Source organism: Nasonia vitripennis, chromosome 1 (genome assembly GCF_009193385.2).
Source record: "Nasonia vitripennis strain AsymCx chromosome 1, Nvit_psr_1.1, whole genome shotgun sequence".
Classification (NCBI taxonomy): Eukaryota; Metazoa; Arthropoda; class Insecta; order Hymenoptera; family Pteromalidae; genus Nasonia; species Nasonia vitripennis.
The window spans coordinates 35,835,838-35,852,078 of record NC_045757.1 but is presented as its reverse complement, the minus strand read 5'-3'; the positions used below and the strand labels follow the sequence as shown (position 1 = coordinate 35,852,078).

At 46.3% G+C, this 16,241-nt stretch overlaps 1 protein-coding gene across 3 annotated transcripts in view; it reads right to left on the bottom strand.

The window, feature by feature from the left end:
- Positions 1 to 16,015, bottom strand: part of LOC100123783 (synaptotagmin 7) — a 129,043-nt gene extending 113,028 nt beyond the window's left edge. For 2 of the 3 annotated variants that reach the window (XM_016980984.3, XM_016980985.3), the window contains exons 1-2: positions 14,908 to 16,014; positions 7,988 to 8,229 (exon numbers count right to left, since the gene is read on the bottom strand). In XM_016980984.3, the coding sequence (XP_016836473.1) occupies positions 7,988 to 8,229; positions 14,908 to 15,009 (344 nt within the window). In that variant the 5' untranslated portion in view covers positions 15,010 to 16,014. Of the gene's footprint in view, positions 1 to 7,987; positions 8,230 to 14,907 lie in introns of all 3 variants that reach the window. The other variant, XM_031921139.2, reaches the window with a different exon arrangement.
- Positions 16,016 to 16,241: the final 226 nt, after the last annotated feature.

The window sequence follows — 16,241 nt, the reverse complement described above, 5'->3', positions numbered from 1 at the left end:
AGAGATCCGTTCGTTAATTAAAGCCCGACTGGCAATCAAACGCGCGCGGGGGTGACGATTAAAATGCATCGCGAAGCCGTGCAAACGAACTGCGCAAAAGTACACACACACACGCAGCTGAAAAACTACTTCGGATAATGAACCGAGAGAGATGACTGCCTGGATTGATTGCGTCCGAAGAAGAAAGTGGCTTGGAATGAAATTTTACTCAGATGCGGACATCGAAAGAAAACGCGTATCTTTCATTTTAGGGATATCAGTATTCAGAGACCGTCGTCTATTTTCCGAAGGAAAAAATTCAAACGACGTGTCCTCGCGCGCGGGTACACACACACACACACACACACAAGAGTTTCAATTTGATTTTTATCTCCCGTTACGGATTTTACACTCGATTCTCGCGTCGACACTTTGTTTCTCTTACGTTCCTTAAATTTCCCACGAGAAAGAGGAATTCGCGTTTTTTTAATTAAAGATTCTTCGCGAGCACTTCCGCGCCGGTAGGCTTTGCTTTGAAGCCAGATATTAAAACGCACGACTCGGAGAAATTTACGATTTCATTTAGTTGCGGGGAAAAAAGAAACTTTGATGTTTGCAACTTCGTCATTTTTGCGACCTCCGAGTCTTGAAATACTTCGGCGTTCGTATGTGTGCGGAACATGGTATAATTGACAGCTCTCGCGGTTTTTCACGGAACGACCGATTTAAGTCGGATTACGCGTAATAACTTCCAAGTAAATTAGTCCACCATGTGTAAGCGCGTTCCTTTGGTACAGGAGCCAGTACTCCCCGAACGTTTACCAAGACACACGCCGGTTAATTAGCTGTAGCGCGTCACAAGACTCCGGCTAATTAGAAATACCAAAACGCGCAGCGCCTCGAATTCAATTCCACGCGCAGAGCGCAGAACACACAGACACACACACACGCTCGTCAAGCTCTCGTACGCGCATCAGCGGCTGTAAAAACGCTCGCGGGAAAATTACAAGACGCGGCGCGTATATCCAATCAAGAGCCGCAGCGAAGAGAGACAGACGTACAGAGAAAGCTCGTATCGATTTATCCGGAAATGCCTACGCGAGTCGCGAATATGAGCGCGCGGCGAACGAGAGAGAGAGAGAGAGAGAGAGAGAGAGAGAGAGAGAGAGAGAGAGAGAGAGATAGCGTCAAATCGATATGTATCCCGAGAGCTTTTGAGAGAGCTTGCGCTGGATGGATATAAACGCGTGTAATGCAGCTACAGCTCTGCCGTCACGTGGCTTTTTGACTTTGGGAAGCCGGTCACTCGAGAAAGCGCTGCCGCTGATTTTCCGGGCCAGGTTATTATTTATTTGGCGAAAAAAGCGCAGCTACTATTAATCTCCGGTTCCTTTTTTTAATTGCTCCTTGAGATATCGCGAGTCAGAAAAAAGCGGGGGCTCGTAAAAGCTTCAGAAGCACAGGTGGACGGGTTTTCCGATATGATGTTGTTTGCCGCGCGCGGCTGTAAATTTTACTCCGTTTTCCGAAAGGCTGCTTTCTCTCTCTTGCACGTAAAATAAGTTTCGAGGGCCGCGCGCGAAGATGGAGCGAGCGTACGCGAGTTCGAAAAACAATGCGCGCGTGTGTGCACCCGTCATTCGGCGACCGGCTTTCAATCCATATTTCGAAGAAGCGCGCGTGATGCGCATTTTAAAACGTACATCCACGAAGGAGAGAGACGGAGTTTTAAAAATAAATATCAAAAGCAGATGGATTCCATCGCTAGTCGTTACGATAGCGCATGAAAATTTCCATCTCTCTCGGCGGAAAAGTAAAAGCTCGGTATGCTCGCCCGCAAGTGGGACGACCGGCCCGTGGACGATTCTTCCGCATAAGTATGTTCAACCGCTTCCTCCATTCTATTCACTCTTTCTCTCCTTTGTTAATGTTTAATCCAGCGGTACATCTCGAGAAGAAATCTTTTTGCGCTCTGTGAATTTCCACGCGAGTATACCGTTCGGGATTTCATCCTCTGGAAAATGAGCCAAAAAAGCTCGATCCACAAACATCAAGTTCTTCTGAATATGCATGACTTTTCCCATCCCTCGACGGCGTTTGATTTTTAGCTCACATGTACTCTATATCATATGCTCTCTGACTAAGTGATGGCGTCACGGCGTAATGCATCATCTTCGCGCGCGAGCGCTTGGGAGGCATAAATTTGAATTTCGCTCCTGGGGACGGCTTCTAATTTTCTTAGAGTGCCCTGAGACGACGCAGAGTTGTAAAAGCGAGTTAATTCAATTTTTTTAAATTCTCGTCTCGCATGAGGAATCGCTTGTTTATACGGGGCTGTGAATTCGTAGGAAGTTGTTGTTGTTGTAGTTCACAACACAGACTGACGACGCACGCAGCGCGAAGTTTACCGCTTGGCCCCTGTATTGTTCACCGAAAACTTGCAGCTTCAGAGCTACGAAGTAATTCCCGCGTCTTTGTGAAGATAAGAGCCGGTTTACATCACTCGCGCATCGCACACCCGACGGTGCCAGGTGTTGCGTGTCTCGAAGAAGAGCGCGGTTTAAAAAATTTATGGAACGCGATATTTTTGAGTGTATACGCTCGGGCTTGATGACGGTAATCACAGACTCGCTTTTAGAGAGCTGCTGCCGGCTTTATCGCTTTCATTTTTTTTTTTTTTTTTTTCCCTCGCCCATAGAGTCCCTCCGGCGCAATCTCGGGGATCGCGTTACAGTCTCGACTCGATCTCTTCTCGCGTTAAAATTCATGGGAATATTACGGCTTAAACGCTTATCAACTCGACGACGACGTCGCGTTAAAATTTCACTACTTGTGCATTTATCAATCGCGAGTACATCCGATGATTCGATTTTACGAGCAGCCCAGACGCACACACTGCACAAACACAGAGCTCTGCCCAAATCGTCCGGTAATTGTGATTAATTCTTCTCTCTCGCACGTATATCGCGCAGCTGTCGGCCTAATTCCACGTTTATAACCCGAGACAACGTCTCTCGCAACAATGCCGCAGACAATGCAGTGCACGCGTCGTTAAAAACAAGGCGGCTCAAGTGTCAGGTTGTTTACATCGGCCGAAGAAGTAATATCGTTTTACGAGAGAAGCCGAGAGAGCTCTGGTATTATACGAGCTACACACACACACTGCGCGGAGTGGGGGGAGAGGAGCAAGGATCATAACCGGAGAAACTCTCTGGCTGATATCGATTTCCGTCCTTGGCTTATACGAGCGGGATATATAGTGAGAGAACAGCACCGAGCTAAATACGCGCGATAGTTTCTGGCCGCGAGGGATCGAAACAACTCGCTGATGCGTTAACGCAGTTTCGGAGAGTGGTCATGCGGTTCTGCCAGAGAGAGAAAGGCTAACGCCGAAAATTTGGAGATCGCGTGCGGTCAGTTCCCACCGCGTTGCTGCTGCTGTCGGTTCGCCTCTGCTGGAATGTGTGCCGAAGAAATAAAATTGTTTATACGAAGATCGTCGTTATTTATACGCGGATTTTCCACGAATAATAATCTCCTGCAAAAGACTCCCACGTCGTTCGATTACCATAGCCGCAACAGCCTCTTTCCTACTCGTACCTCGTTCCGGCAAACCGGAAAGCTCTCTTAAACTTCGGCTCACTCGCGCGTGCACTCGGCTCTTCGAATTCTCCTTCTCCGAACGCAATACTCATCTCTCTTGCACGTAAAAAGAAACGAAAGTAAGAGGGGCGCGTCGGAATTTACGACGAGCTCGGGCGTAAATCACCGGGGCTAATCCGCGCTCCATCCCCACACCTCGTCCGCCGCACTGTATATAGGTGTGTATCCGTGCAACCAACGGAATGGAATGTATTCGTCGAACGAGCCGTTAACGATGATTTTTTGAGAGACGAGATCATCCTCGCCTCTATTGTCTTATCTTTCGTTATAGATACACGTAGAATATGAATAGGATCAGTCAGGTAAAATGATAAGACGTATCGGGAGTCGCGAATGCGCAGCGGCACGACGCTAGTCGCATACTAGATGAGCGATGACACATACGCGGAATTCATATCCGTGTGCGTTCGATCGGATTTTGGGACACGTATGAACCGACCGAAGTTTAGACACTTTGATACGTGCAAACACGAAATTGCCGGAATGCGACCCTGTATGTGTGTGCAGGTTTACGCATCAGCGGAATACGTAAATAGTTGGCCGTTATTGCGCTAAATTGATTTTAATTGAACGGATTAAATATTTTGTAATGTTATTAGGCTCCCATTTTCTCCCCCCGAGCTGACCTATATCTTTACCTCATTCACACACTTAATTTTTCGTTAAACCCTAGAAGCTAGACACACTGCAATGGTGTATTAGAAATTCGAGCTACTGCGGTACAACTAGTCCAATTTAAAGTTCGCCCCGAAAACCAGAGCCTCGAAATAGAAGCCAAGGAATCGACGGTTAATATACCCAAAAGATAACGCAGAGCGGAGTTCGCAAAGTCTCTCTCAGAAGTATAAAAGAAGCTCCTCGAATCGAAGAGGGACGGCAAACAACGGGCGGGAGTGCCGGGATTTGCCGGGCCCCTGGAAATAGGCTAATTCCTGCAGTGTAAGTACCTTCTTCCGCGCTGATCGTCGAAAGCGCAGAGAACCATCGCACCGGCGAGAATTACACTCGGTCGGGTATTATTTCGAATCGAAGCCACGGCTCTATATAGCGCGAATTTTCGAAAAATATTTATGAAAAATGAGAGATCGTCCCTCCTGAGGACATCTCCCGTATTTACGAATACGCACATAAGTAATAGACGAGAAAGTTCTCTCGGAGTTGCTGCAGCGCTTGAATGAAAAATAACGCTTCCATCATTTCTCGATTAGCGAGTCTAGCCGCGGTAATGGCTGTTTGTAAACTTTTCACGAATCGCTCGCGGCTCTTGTAGCCTCTCTCTTCTCTCTCTCTCACTTTGGCGCTGGTGATAATTCATCAATGCCCCCTGAATTTTGATAACTTTTTTCTCGGGGACGAACTTTTACGAGAAAGAGAACTTTCGTAGTGCGGAGAATAGATTTCTGGAAGGGACGGAATAATAGCGGCTTATGAGTCGGTGACATGATTCTTTTTTTTTCAATTTTACCGGGGAGTTCTGGGACAAGTCAATGTTTTCGTACACTGATAATTTTCTTTCTCTGCCACCGCCTCGAGTTTCGAATCAATACTCGAAAGTTTTGCGAGCTTCGAGTCGCGCAGTACATTACGTCGTGATCCATCATCTTTCTCTGAATTTAGATAAGTTCCGCGCGATAAAAATGTTCTCCAGCAGACATTCCCGGATCGTCAAACTTTTCGCCCGCGAGAGCAGGCGTTATTTTTGTACAATGCACTTTACGTCCAACTTCGCGTAATTTCGCACAACATCCCTCAATACACATCTTCCATCATCCTCACGAAATTTCATCCCTTGGAAAGTTCGCGATCGATCAAAAGCCTCGTTCCCTCAATAGACTCATACATCATTAAGCGCAATCACATACCGCACGATCCATTGAAATTCATTTAGCCCCGCAGCGGTAAATAAAAAAAAACACAGCTACATCGACGCAGGCAAAGCGACTCGCGCTCTCTCAGAGTCGTTCGCGCCGTTCACCTAGAAAATCCAAAAATACATTTTCAAAAGACTCTTCAGGATAGCAGCGAGACTGCACCTGAAAAGCTCGGCTCTGCGCCGCACCAGCCTCCCGAAAACGCAGTATACAGCTGCTGCGAAGGTTTCGCGGAGGGGGTCGATAATATCCACCAGTCACGAGGGGCGAGGGCAGAGCCTCGCAAGCTCCCCTCGGCGTCGGCCCTGAAAACCAAGCTCCAAGCTCGGGACGACTCAGTGGTACATGTCGACGTCCTGTCAGCCCCTGCGTCGATAACACAGGACTGCCGTCGGTTATCGACCGTCGGTAAAACAGGAATTCTCTCGAAAGAACGACGTCGTCGGCGTTCACTCATCGACGGTGGGTTACTTACCGTCTACGTTAGTATCCTCCGATTCACCAGGGGCGGCGCGCTTGAATATTTCAAGGGTTCGTCGTTCTGTGCGTGGTATATACCTCGCTTGGAGTTTGACGCAAATAGAGCGCGCGCTGAGCGCGCAGTTGCCGCTGACGCAGGTGCACTCGCTTGAACTTTAGCTGGCTGCGCGCGCAACCAACTCCCTCCGTGTATTTATTTTTCCTTTCAGCCAGGCAGCTTTTTTCCGAACTCGCAGTCGCGCTGTTCGCTTACTCGCCGGGCTTTGTTACAATAAGCCAAGAGTCACGCGCGACGCCGTCGTTGTCGAGCTCCAGAGAGATGGTTAAATAATGAGGTACATAAGGTATTGGTATAGGGGGTTATAGTCGCATGGAGCAAGGGGTCGATGGAGGATGTAATCCTGCAAATGGGCTGTTTCGATCGTTGTACACAGAGCTATAGAAGGACGCGTGCTCTGCACGAGGACATAACGAATGCTTTGACGCATTTCACGTCGTACTAGATTTCAGGGAGATTAATTGGTAATCTGTCTCTCTGTCTCTCTCTCTCTCTCTCTCTCTCTCTCTCTCTCTCTCTCTCTCTCTCTCTCTCTCTCTCTCCGAGAGTTGGATTATGCATTCATAGTTTACGATTTTTCGAACGAGATTGCTCTCGATCTCGTTTGCTCGGGAATTCCCAGGCTCTGCTGTATGTAGAATGTGTGTGTACATTTCCCTGACACGAGAGTTTATTTCGTATCGGGGCAAAAGTTTGCTAACGACGAATCCTGAAATATAAGTTTATGCAAACTTTCTGCATAGATATACAATATTTAAACTTACATGCTAGTTCGCATTCCAGGGTAAGAAAATTAGTGCCAAAAGTGCAGAGAAGTTTACAAACTGTGTGCGTGAATCGAGCAACGATGATTCCGAACTTTGTTGTGAACCGTATCAAGATGAAACCCACGCTTTTCATAAAGCACACCACGAATTTTCGTAACAAGGAAGCTTTTTTCATTCGCATGAGCCGTGTTGTAATTAAAATGATGTATCTTAGTAGTTTCCGATCTAATTACGCATGCTCTTAGCAATTTCGCGGTCTTGAGGCAGCATTCAGGAGAAAATGATTTTGAAATTAAATTTCCATAGCTCGGCGCGCAAAAACATTTTAAATTAAATGTTGGAATTAGTCGTTTTCAAAACATTTCACATTGAAATGTGCCAAAATAAATTAGCATTCAAGAGCGGCTAGTGTAGGTTTCTCCTTGATTCTAAGTAAGACAAGAGCTTTTTAAATCCCATTCAGGAAGCACTCGCGGATCCTGCCTCGGCATTATTACAATGGTTCTCGTTCCATTGTAATCCCGTATCTTTTGTACAAAGTGATTACGTCGTAGAAGATCGTCCAGACTCAACTTTACCCTCGTGATTCTCAACAGCCTTTCCATTGACTGTTGCGCAGTTTTAATAATAATACCGTTACATGCTTAGAATAATGAAGCTCAAAATAACCGTTTCATGACGTCAAAGGTTGAACTCTGCGAGTTCAACGTGGCGATCTCGTTTATTCAATAATACCCGGAAAATTTTAACTGCTTGTTGTCGTATGGAGAATGTATCGTTAAATGGAACAAACCATACACGCGGCTGGTAACGCGATGCATTATCGGCTATTAAAAGCTTTCGCGTGAAATTTTCGTAAAAGCTTTCGCGTGAAAAATTCAATAGGCCTCGTCGTCGAGAAAAAAGAAAAGTCTCACACACAGTAAGCTCGAACAATCTTCTACTTCGAAAAGCGCAAACACACGTCGGCCAAGCCGAGAGCATTTTCACAGACCATAAAAGTCCCATCAGGCAGGATCCGCAGCGAATCCCTCCGACCGAAAACAACCGCAACCACGAAAGCCACTACGTCTATACAACTCGTACTAAAAGCTCGCGCCTCAGCGCACGACACAAGACAACTAAGGCATTTCCAGCAAAGCCCCCGAAGTGCTGCAAGAGTTACTCACCCGAGTGCCTTGGTACTGATGAGCGGCGTCTTGAGATTGAGGAAGCCGTTCTTCTTGACCTGGGGCTGGTGACTCGCCGAGTCCGAGCCCTCGCGACGGTCCTCGAGGTCGGCGTCGCGTTGCTTCGAACGTCGGGCTCGTAAGTACAGCCAGGCGGCCAGGCCTACTCCCAGGATGACACCCAAGGCGCCTAGCGTCCCGAAGACGGCGGTCAGAATGACGTCCCTCCGCTCCATGCCGATCTGCGGATGAGGGGTGAGAAGATTAGTTTTGCGTTTTGTTGACATTATTTTTAAATAATAGATAATAGCTAAGCAGTTGTCTAGGTGGAAACAGGCTAATTAAAAACAATGTTATACGCGGGGAATCTCGCATTGGGCGAATTTACTCACTGATTAATCCCGCCCTCATTTACCAAATAAACAGACTTGTTTTTTCAAAAGCCACAGCAAATATCGCTTGATCCGACTAGGATTATCGCGCGGTTGTTTGCCCAGTCTTAATTGACGTCCTACTATTTTTACTCCTGGCCAGCCTCTCTCTCTCTCTCTCTCTCTCTCTCTCTCTCTCTCTCTCTCTCTCTCTCTCTCTCTCTCTCTCTCTCCATTTCAAGCTCTTCATGCGTAGTTCACAGACATTCATTTCACTGATACAATGCGTGACTAAAAATAATACTCTACGCGCTCTCGTCGCCTTACAATAAAATCGACGTCTGCGTTGGTTCTATCAAAACAAAGGAGGAAGAAGGAAGAAAGAATCTTTATCGCGGACGAATAAAAGAAAACGTTCGAATTCCGAAGGAAAAGTTCGGTGTCTTCGCTCTACCCCTTGGGAAAAATGAGATAAACGCAGGTTAACCGCCCGACTTTCCTACCCGCAACGGCGGATGAATTACTCATAGCAGCGATACATTTTTTAGCTGGAATTCCTCCTAGCGGAATAGTTCGAATTTCTTCTCTTGCCGGTGATGTCCGACACTTTCACGAGGGTCTCTCGTAAAAATTTCACCAGCCGAATATACATTGCTTGTTGGCTTTAACTTTTCGAATTCTACGGAATTGTTCGACGGTCAACTACAGCGAATCGTATTATATTCCGTCAAGACGCTGTGGATTTCTCGGCAAATTAAAAAACTTTTAATGTGTACCCTTGTGGCTATATTTTTTACGCCGGGGGAAGTATACTCCGCCCACGTCAATTGGCAATTTCTGCATTTTTACACGTGATCTAACCCGGTAATGGTCTTCCGAGTCAATGTGAAGACGAAGCGACTTACTCATCTTTTTTAATGCTAGATCACGTTTTACTGCCGCACAGCGTCTCCTTTTACAAAATCAATGTTGAGCGAATTTTTGCAGGAAATTAACTCGGCTATTTATTCTTAAAGTATTAAAAAAAGAATGTTACAAGAATGCCGAAGAAACTTCTCTCCTTTGCCATGCAAAGTTCGCATCAAGATTTTATTTCGTTAGCCTCGCGCGTACTTCCTTACCAATTTCGTCAGAAGCGAAAGTTCTTTATAATTCATGGCTTGCTGCGCTAAGCGATGACTTAAGTTACACTCGCAGATCCTCCCCGGGATCGTGAATCCCTATCCCCTTGCGAATATATATTTGCCAGAATTCCTACGCTTTTATTTACTTTTATGTATTTCTGCGTCGCTCTCAATTATGCGCAGTTATTTTCTTCAAAAAAGTAATTACATCCCTTTTTATTGACCAACCAAATAACACCAGAGGCACAGTAAAAAGGATTTTGCCCTTAGGAAATACGTTTCTCCATTCGATGTTTAAACATAGAATATCATCAGTCCGTTAATTATCCGGGGCTTTCCGGGTAGTGGAAAAACTTTTTCAAGCCGAAGACTTTCGGAATGCTGGAAAAGGTCGAAAAATAAATTGCACTAGCTCTCGCGTTCAGAACTACTCCCGGCTTTTTCCTCATGAATTTTTGAAATTAAATGCCGTAATGAGAAACTCTGTGTGTATCCAGAAGAAATATACGGGGTTCGCGTTTATGTCACAGCCGGACGCTGATTTCCCAGCGTTGAATTTTTCACAAAACGGATAAAGAACGTACAGTGATATGTCCATCGGCTTCACGAGATTACAGGTCGGACGATTTTGCCGGGATTGCGCGAGCCTCTGCCATATTCTCCGGAATCCATTGTTGCACGGCGGAAAATCGATCGGCATTACATCGATCGAACCGACATAGAACGAAAATTCAATTTCATAACTTTTTATCAGATCTGAACACTTCGTCGACTATTGAATTTTTGAAGTTTTTTTTTCATTTCTACAACAGACATTATTTTTGTTTCGCTCTACACACGTATCTGAACAAAAAGCAAAAACGAACCGCTGCAAATATTTGTCCCACTCTGAATTCCACGTATAGCTTACGATGCCCCGCGTTCAATGCTGGAAAAATGATCCGCACTGAAAGCGCAGTATGCGTGTGCATACTCGTGTTTGCGCTTACACGCGGTAGTCGGTTCTCGATGTAGCCGAGGAGAGAGCTGCTACGTGACTTATTGACACTTCCGCATCTCTTGGCTCTTTCGTATAAACGGTAAACACACGAGTTCCGTTACAGACGGCTATTTATTTTCTGCAACGCTGGATTTTCGCTATTATCGCGCTCGTCCCGCATTTCTCCTCTCTCGACATTTTATTCCAGCGAGCAACTATACACGCGCCTGGCGCTTTAGACATGCTATATTCGCGTTAAATCCCTCGAAATAGGGTATATAGCCGCGGTAATAAACACGTCCCGCGGTGCTGGTTTAATTATCACGAATGACGCGAAATAATAGACACTATTTCAATGTAACGCGCAGCTACCTCGCAAAATAACCGAGAGGTAACGCATGGCCGATAATTAAATAACAGCCAGAGCTCCTCCGCCGCGCGCACTTCGCGAATTATACACAACATAACTTGTTTAGCATAATTCCGTTGGCAACTGTATACTTAGGAATATATGCGGAGCTTACGTGCGCGTCGGCTCATAACTATTTTACGCGAGTTTTCGGTAATCACCGACGAGAATTCATCCAGGCGTGTGTGTGCGTTTAACGGGCAAATAAAATCCATGTATTCCATGTAACAACTTCATGTATGGATAATATACAGGAATCCAGCCTTCGACGCCGAAGTGCAAACTATATAACTAACTAATTCTCTCGGGTTTTCAAGGCAAGTTCGCGAGCGAACGTAATTACTCCTGTAAAAGCCTCAACCCCGTGAAGTGTTGTGTCCATATTGATTCAAGGTAGTTCCAAAAATCGAGAGCGAGAAACTAAACTACTCCGAGAATATCTACCCTCGAAGGATTATATTCCAGTTGGACAGGCGTGTAAACGTATAACTCTTCGAAGCCCCGTCGTTCTGCGAATGGGGAAGCCGATTCGAAAATACAGAGAGGGAAAAATATATAATACGAACACATATATACACACATATCGTCGTTATACGCGTTTTCAATCTCGGAGAGGAAAGATTGCGCCGGGGCCGTCGGAGCGTTTTTCCTTTTCTCGCCGTCTAAAAATAACACTTTTATCGAGAAACTCACGGAGAAGAATCATTTGAGAGGATACTGCTAGTTCCAGAAATTCCTCGATATATTCATTCTCGATAATTTCTCTCGTGTAGGGCATGTACCGACGAACACAATCCCGTCCGATTTAAATAAAGCGCGCACGTGCTCTCTCGCTCGAGCTTGTGATTTATTCATTGACTATTCGTCGAATCAGCGCATTAAAGCTCGGACGAGCGGAATTTAATTATTTAGTCGGCAGAACCGAAAACTGCAAGGCTATAACTCGACGACAGGGAACTTTAAAAAAAAAACCGTCGCGGCCGGTCATATCCCGCAACTCAATTCAGCGCACGAACACCGGCGGCGGCTCTCGATTAATTAAATCACGACGCGATCTCAGATCCCCGATAACCATATAGCCCTGTTTACACATTCTATCGATTCCCCGGCAGCTCTCATGCATATTCCTCAGCGCGGCGCCTTCGCGTGAGGGATTTTCTTAAGGCTGCATCGCGGAAAAAAATAAAGAGAATGAGAGAAAAATAAATTCGCAGACGCGGCACGCACTAGAGAGGAGAAACGGAAAAACGCAGCGTTAATCGAGTTTCGTGGGCGACCGGCGGCGGCGACGAGCAAACCTGATTACCAGTCAATTTCGTCTCGGAAGAGAGGAGAGAGCTGTGAGTGTAAGTATCTCTCCCTCTTTGACTTACCTTCTTCTTTCCTCGTATAGAGCAGAGGAATTGATTAACAATCAGCATATAGAGAGTGAGAAAGCTCGCCCCTTATTATCATTTCCCTGACCTCGCGCCTCGCTGTGCTTTTAACGAGCTTTTTCCATCGGAGCTTCCGCGCTTTTTCCGCGAAGCTTATACTCGCATACAACAATAATAACAATAATATACGTAGCTTCTGGAGAGAAACGCCGTAAATCACATATATAATAATTTCTACGGTCAGCGATTTACGACTGCATATACGCTTTGCGCCCACGTGCTGAATGTATGCGAAAGTATTTCCCGCGCAACGAATCTCAGCAATGAGGGAACAGGGAGTCCATTTCAGCAGCGGAGCGGCGAATTCGTTTAGCAACTTTCTGGGATTGCTAACGCAGTTACAGCCAATTCCACCTCGAGTCTCTCTCCTCGTTAGCTTCAATTCACGGCTGGGCTACTGGCTCTCGCCGCTTTTAAAAGTACTAGCGCGATTCGCATTTATTTATCTTTATTTATTTATTTTTTTATTTATTTTTTTTTTTTGCTATTTCGGAGCGAATTTATATGTAAGCATTTTATCGACGGGAGAGAAATTAAAAAGGTAATGGGATTAAAAAGCCATTCGCGCGATCGACGTATTTTCGCTCCAAGAGCGACCGGATTCTTTTGGAGGTGTTCACTCGAAGAGAATCCGGTAGTGCTGAAGTGAAAGTGAAAGAGAGAATTCAATTGTACTGTTGTCGAGAGAGAGACTAAATTACAAATAAAACGTAATCGGTTGTGCGGGAAAAACGTATTTTATTTTCATCAATAAACATTTCAGAACAGTTCGATTAAATGTACATACAGTAATAATAGTAGTAGTAATAATAATAGTAATAATAATAGCGTTGCTTATACAAGGCACACAAGAAAGACACACTGAAGTAGAGGTAAACCTGCGCACACGCATAACTACGTACAATTAATAATCAAGTACAAACATACATACATAGTATATAATATAAATATATAAAAAATCGTGTGTGTCGTAAAAGCGTGTCGCGCATGTACAAGAGGTAAACGGAATTAAGCTGTCATATCATTGGCGCATGTACAAGAGGTAAACGGAATTAAGCTGTCATATCATCGGCGCATGTACAACGTGTCGACGTGAGAATAAAAAGTGATACAAATGCGTAGAGATACATACATACGCATATATATACGAGCAGGAGAAAGAGCGAGAGAAAATGTATAAGGTATAAAGTAGGTAGAGATAAAAAAAATGAATAAGCCTTTCGCACGTATACGTGCAGCCCTTTTACTTCGAGGCGTCTATACATGTATACAGGTATACGTACACATGGAGAACACGTGTGTGTAGAGTGCAATATACAAGGTGCAAAACAAAATCACATCCGGTTCGTTTACCCTATATCGTCGGTTAATTTGATCGAGTACCCATGATATGCGCGTGTGCATCATTGTTGTTATTATTATCGACTCGATTCTATCTGGCATTATTAAATTACTTCGAGTCCAGTCTATACATAGCGAAAGCTCGATTCTCATTAATAACGAAGCTTCGGCGTTAATTTCCTCGTTCGCGTATCAATTCCTCGCGCTCGTCGAGAGAAGAAATTAAAGACTTGCTACGATATAAACGATTGAAAATCGCGGCCTTAAACTTCACTCGCTGAAGTACAGTATACCGATCGAAGATTCGCAGAAAAACCAGGTATACACTAATGAGTTATCTTTATGTTAATAGGTCAGAGTAGCTCGGCGACAAGGTCGGTAATAATAATTTTCTATTTTTTTTCTCCCCGCGAGCGCGTGCGGCGAACTTTTAATCACGGACAGCGCGAAGAGAGACCGCACAGTATACACGTTATACCAACTCGCGGGCGTTTATTATGTTTGTCCCGCGAAAGCACAAAGCCGCCGCGGAGTTGATTAAATAACCGGATTCATCTGGAGGAGTTAACGTTTTTTCGAATTTTCCATAAGCGTCGGTCATCTCCCACGTCTCTGCGGGGAAGGAAATCGGAAGCTCGGACGAGTGTTCCATAATAGACGCACACGCGAGTCGTTGTGTGTATCGGCTGACAGCGAGGCGGGGGATCGATAAACTGATATTAAACAACAATAATCCGAAAACGAGCCTAGTAGGCGGAGCCGTGTGTAGGGGTAAACAAATCCCACATATGCTATTTTCGGGCTAGAACCCTGCGCGTGTGGGGCTTATTGTATATTTTAGCAATGAGCGTACAAGAAACGGCCCGAGAGATAGCCGCGCAAATAGCCGCGAGGCAAGAAGCGGCTAACGAGCGCCGCTCTCCGTTTCGCCGGCTTTTTTATCGTCCCTGTGTGTTTGTCTTTCGATACAGATATTCTCAACACAATAACGAGTTTGCACTGGCGTCCGCGCACTGCACGAAAGAATCGCACTGCACTGTGTGTACCGAGTTTATACAGACAGAGAGAGGAAGAGCATGACAACAACACACACGTCTCGCAGCGAAACTAACGGTATAGAGTATATTATAACGTTTACGATAAATAACATGGAGTTGCAGAGAGAAGATGGTATAGTACGTATAACATTGCAGAAGATAAGTAGAGTGAGTGGAAGAAGAGCGGATGTATCGTTCTGAGCTTGCGAGAGGGACTACTTACGAGCTTGCGAGCCTGGACGGCCGGATCCGCGGCCCTAGGCGGCCCATCGTAGTTCGGGTCCAGCTCCGAGAAGTACTGGCCCACTAGGCCCATGTGCACCATTTTCTTTCCCTTTGTTTCTCGGCCGGCTGTTTATATACTGCGTTACAGTTTCTTCTCAGCTCCTTACAATATTACTCCTTGTCTGATTTATCCGGGATGTCTCCCGTGTGCTGCTGCTGCTGCAGTGCGATAATCCGCTCTACTACGATCCCCTCGTAGCGTCGCGAAACTAGGCCAATCATTCATTCACCAACACGCGACCTCTTCCGCTCTCTCCCCCTCGCTCTGTCTCCCGCTCGCTCTTCTGCTGCTGCTGCTGCTGCTGCTGCTGCTTCGTTGCGTTGTTATCACAGGGCCGACTTTTCACTCCTGCTTCTCTTCTTCTCCGGAAGTCCTCGGCGAATCCAGTCGAATCGCTCTTGATCGCGAAAAAAGCTCCTTTGTCCTGTTCTCCGGCGAGCGCAGCACTGGCCAGCTGCAGCTCTCTCTCATTCAGGAAAAGTCCTTCCTCCCACTCTCTGCCCCGCTCGCTGTGTGTGCTGCACGCCCGTGCGCAACTCTCACCTGCACCTGAGCGTATACAGGCGTCCCAGTTTCCTCTCTTGAGCTTCCTGTGCGTGTGCAGTGTACGTGTGGCTTTATGGCGCCCCCTCGGTGTGTTATTTTTTTGGTTCAAGGTTAGCCACGGGGGAAGGGAGAGAGCCCCTCGCGGCGGCGGAAACGAGGACTTTGATTATTCAGAGTATGTCCTATTAGTTATTTATCGGCACGTGGATGTACTCGAGAGGCTCGTGCACTCCTCCTCCTCCTCCTCCTCCTCCTTCTTCTTCTTCTTCTCCCGAGACAAAGTAGCCGGTGTATTGGAACGTCCTTCCTCTGTGCTCTGCGACAATCACTGGTCCTCACTCTGAGTTAAAGAGCCGCCGCGCGTTATAATCCGCGTGGGGTGTATACGAGCTGTACACACACGTAGGTCTATACAGCGTCCACGCGCGCGCGAGAGAGAGAAAGATCTGCCTCTCGGAGCTTGCGAAGCAACAGCCGCAGCGCGTATAGTCAACGCGGTGGCGGCGGTAGCTTCTCTCTCTCCCTCGTCAACAAGTACCAGAGAGGCTGCGCGCGCACCGACACACGGCGGACGTGACGCAAAAAGGACTCCCCCCCCCCTTCCTGCGATCGCACAGCAGCTGCACGCGGTCTCTCTCTCTCTCTCTCTCTCTCTCTCTCTCTCTCTCTCGACGGGAAAAATTGCCTGAATGGTCGCGACCGTCTGACCAAACTCGGCCTCGCAC